This window comes from Perkinsus marinus, assembly GCF_000006405.1.
Source record: "Perkinsus marinus ATCC 50983 genomic scaffold scf_1104296968770, whole genome shotgun sequence".
NCBI classification, from domain to species: Eukaryota; Perkinsozoa; order Perkinsida; family Perkinsidae; genus Perkinsus; species Perkinsus marinus.
In genome coordinates, this window is record NW_003203032.1 from 1 (window position 1) to 4,389 (window position 4,389).

Sequence of the window (4,389 nt, forward strand, 5' to 3'; positions counted from 1 at the left end):
CTTCAGGGGGTGGAAGGCTGCTGGCCTCTTGAGGTGAGGGGTTGGGGTGCCCTCATAAACGACTAGGCAAGCCACTATTCACAGTGGTGTTACTCAAAGTCACTTGTTCCATCTCTAGTGCTAGTCGCTCATCATGACGGCATCATGGTGCACTATGATGTGCTGTATTACTATTACATAACGCTTGTGTTGTGCTAGTAGTAGCAGGAATGGGTCTGCCGAGGCCCCAGCCTTAGTAGCTAGGATGATACTACCTGTTTTTCAATCATGTGTCCTCCCCACTAGTAGAACTGGATCATCTGTAATATCTCATCGGGTGTTTGCATCAGCAGCAGCAGCACGCTGTTTGATCCGCCGACCGTACTCTACTCGACGTGGTAGGTCCCCAGCTACCATGCTACCCTTGTCGTACCAATATAGGTGCCAACCTTCCAAAATGGAATGATCAGCGAGGTACATCTATGGGCCTTGGAAGATCCAACGCCCTAACACCCTATCTAGGAGCTAGTACTGCATTGTTACGGAAGGTGAGGGGTCATCGTCATCATCAGTATCCAACTCCCTATAGGTTGATGTTGACCGGTTCCTGGGTCATCCTAGTGGTCGTCGTCAGCAGCAGCAACAGCTGATCAGACTATATCGTTCGTCCTCCCAATACAACAACATACAGCCATCTAACGGGGGGAAGCCCTCTGGTCATTGGTGGTCTAAGGTCCTAGGTGTATCCGCAGCAGGATACGCTGTGATGAAGCTGAAAGGACTGAAGATTCTTATACCAGTACTCAAGTTCTCTAAGGCTGGGCCCTTGCTTAGCATGTGTGTATCCACGTTGGCCTATGGGGCTGTATTTGGATGGCAGTAGGGCATTCATCATCTTTCATTAGGTATCATATCCATATCAGGTTCGGCACTGGTATGGTAGGTTTGATATTCATCCATGAGCTTGGTCATGCACTGATGATGCGGAACCTTGGTGTACCTGCGGGGCCTATGGTATTCATACCTTTTATGGGGGCATCAGTAGAGATGCGCAAACACCCTTCTAATGGTGATCTACCACTCTATTAGTCGCCCCTTCGAAACCATTCTTCTCAGCATATCAAGAGGCGCTGATAGCTCTAGCAGGCCCTGTCCTCGGCTCCCTTGGTGTTCTCCCTATTGCTGCCTATGGAGCTGCTACAGGTGTTGCTGCTGCTGCGCTCCCCTCCATATCATTGACCCTACTCTAGACCATTATAGGTTCACAGCTAGCCTTCGCCTTATCCCACTTCGGGTATATGATAAACCTGTTCAATCTCCTACCTATAGGCCAACTAGATGGTGGTCGAGTCGCTGGTAGCCTCAACAAGTGGTTCCTACCTGCAGGTCCTAATCAGTGTCCTAATCAGAGTCCTCTTACTCACTACTCCCATAATAGGTCTGGGTATATGCGGAAGTATGATATACTTTACATCCTATTGCTCACCGATCATGTATCTCGTTTTCCTTGGTGGTGCCTATACAACGTAGCATACTCATCCATCTATATCTCTCGACACCAGCTCTATATTCAGGTATCAACGCTTCTTCGGTACTGGCGATATGCCACCCTACTACTATAACATGAGTAATGCTCAGAAGGCCTGTATATCAGCAGGGTACGGCTAACCCCGGCTAACAGTGTTTTAGGATTTGTTGTAGTTACTTTGGGCTCATTGCTGCCCTCATGTATGGTATGTACGAGAACGACAAGCAAAGGAAGAGCCCTAAGCAGCTACAGAGGGAGCTAGGCATCAACCTAGGGGGAGGCTCCTGGGGGCAGTCCCTTATCAACCACGGTGAGGGTACAGTTGGAGGACATAGTCGTGGTGGGCAACATAGTGATGAGGTACTGCTAGTATCACCCCAATGCCTTCGGTCAATCCTCCTCCTCCTCCTCTTCAGTACGGTGGCCTTTGGTATGATGATGATGATTATGGTTGGAATACTTCCCGTAACCATACGTGGTCTACCTCGTCCTCTGCTACAGTAACAAGAGAGACTTATGATCCAGTCCTCGGCTGGAGGAGGACTACTACAGTATACGATGGTTCACCGCATCCATTTAACACAGGCTCCTCCTCATCTGGTCCCCTTATCTGATAACTATAATACACCAATCTTCACCCTTCCTGTTGCCATTATTTTCTATAGCCATATTCATCCCGTTGTGTTGAGTCCGGGTTAATTACTCATCGTCATCATCAGGCTAATCGATAATAGTCTCCGCCTGGCCTATAGCTCCCTATTAGAGCCTATGAGAGGACGTACTATCTTCACCTGCATCTAGTCGTATATAGCTTGTGTCCTTCAGTCGGGGATGTCCTTGGATCCTTGGATACCCATCCCACTAATCTACCATACCAGGCTCAGCCTGGCGAGCCAGGGGTAGAAGAAGCTCAGGCCTCGTCATCCAGGCCTGGAAGCACATCGTCTCATTCGCCGGTCACCGATACTATGGCGACCAACCATCACTTCCCACAGTTGGACATAGCTAGTATATTAGGCCAGAGTAGATAGGCATCGAGGGGCTGCTGGATAATGAGGACTACAATGTAGGTGCCTCTCGAGCGTTGAGTGATAGGAGCTATGAAAAGAGGAGTATAGCAGCACATGAGGTGGAATCACGTATCAAGCAGGCTTTGCAGCAGAGGGATTACTACGGTCAAGAGCACGCTGCAACAACAGCAACTATAGTATCTATTATAACGGTAGTGATACTGTATCAGTGAATATGTCTACTGTCCCCCCCCCCTACCCTACTACTATCAGGTCCTCACCTCCACCAACTTCACTAAGTCACCCTATCCGAACGCACGTAAAGGAGGACTACTAGGACTGGCTAGTGTTGCTATTGCACTTGAGAATAGGAACCTCGACCCATTCCTCGATACCATCATGGCACCGGTAGTAAGCCTGTAATACTGTAATCAACACACTGTTAATAGGTATTGTATTTATTCGATGATGATGATAATAGATGCCGATACTATGCCTGTGAGGCTATGTTTAATATAAGCAAAGTTGCTAGAGGCTTGTTGCTCAAAGGGCGGAGGATGTGTCTGGTGGGTTGTTGTTGTTGCTGCTGCCCTAGGGGGTATCAAGGCGACTATCGTCGATGGCAGGCATTGGATGGAGTATGCAGACTGGTGGCTGATGTAGATCAGGAGGTTAAGTCCGGTGCCCAGTACTTGGATAGGCTTCTCAAGGACATAGTCTCCGATGTTAGCAATAAACCCTTTATTGTACGAGAGCTTCCAACAACCCAACAGGAGAAGGAGGAGGAGGAGGATGTACATGATCATGATTATCATTGTAGCAGATGCTATTACTACCGCCCTTACCATCAGTTACTACCCTCATCCTCTATTACTGCATCCCAATCGCCTGAGCTCTATGAATCTTCGTATTTGCCTGAGGGCTCTGTCACCTCAACAAGCTGTGATCCCCTGCCCGGGACTACCAACAACTGTGACATTAATATCGTGACAACACCACAGTCCCCGGCCCTCCCCGAGGACCCACAAGGTCAACGTTTGATGCATCTACCATCGACCTCGACTACTGATCAGCAGGATCCTCATGGTACTCCATCCTCTGGCAAGACCTTGTTACACTACCAATCAGGTCTCTTTGATTTGGGTGCGTTCATTGGGCGTATAGCAGCTCATCTCCGCGTAGTGAACCTCTTTATCAAGCAGTTGGCTATGTCCTGGATATCAGTCAGTTCTTACTACTACTACTAGTCATCATCGTTACTACTCTTAGTAGCAGGTCTTGCATTCATTGCCGACTACTAGGGATCTACTATTGCTCCATCTACCCCTCTTCCTCGGCACACTCTTCTACCTCCAACGTGATCCCTCTCGTGGGGACCTACGTCACACCGCCGACCAAGTGATAATAATTCTGACAATAATCAAAGGAGGCAGCTTTGGTATTGTAGGTCCTTGGTGAGCTCCTAGATGATTTGACGTCCACGTCGTCTACGACAGTACTGACTAAGATGGGCAATGGCAAACCCCCTATGCCTCCCCTAACTAAGCTTAGAGCCATTGTAGCCAAGAGCGTGAGGCCACCTCCACCCTCCATCACAAGATGCTGTTATTGTAGGTATCGACGGTGGTGTCCAACTGTTCCTCCACGGAACCTTTGAGCCGATTAACAGCCATGAACTGGCTATTGGCTTTCCTCAACACTCCTGGTCTACTCCTGCCCAGCCTACCGACCGAAGCAGCGGTATGCGCTATCCTCTCAGTGCGTGCTACATGTCCTCACAGTTACTATCGATGCCCGAAGAAGAATACGACACTCCTCGTATGACCATGGATGCCAATGCAGCAGCTAACCTGAGAGCCCTCCTACCACTAC

The 4,389-nt window shown here is 48.9% G+C and overlaps 1 protein-coding gene across 1 annotated transcript; it reads left to right on the forward strand.

Annotated features, from left to right (window-relative positions):
* Nucleotides 1-745: 745 nt before the first annotated feature.
* Nucleotides 746-4,341, forward strand: Pmar_PMAR026317 (hypothetical protein; the record flags this gene model as incomplete). The annotated part of the gene is made up of 16 exons (XM_002768307.1): nucleotides 746-858; nucleotides 903-1,048; nucleotides 1,096-1,182; nucleotides 1,240-1,365; nucleotides 1,418-1,505; nucleotides 1,554-1,637; nucleotides 1,681-1,817; nucleotides 2,333-2,530; nucleotides 2,578-2,729; nucleotides 2,791-2,925; nucleotides 2,967-3,083; nucleotides 3,144-3,311; nucleotides 3,369-3,740; nucleotides 3,793-3,915; nucleotides 3,965-4,087; nucleotides 4,132-4,341. 16 exons carry the CDS (start codon nucleotides 746-748, stop codon nucleotides 4,339-4,341), a joined length of 2,379 nt encoding a protein of 792 aa, XP_002768353.1.
* Between the last annotated feature and the right edge of the window lie 48 nt (nucleotides 4,342-4,389).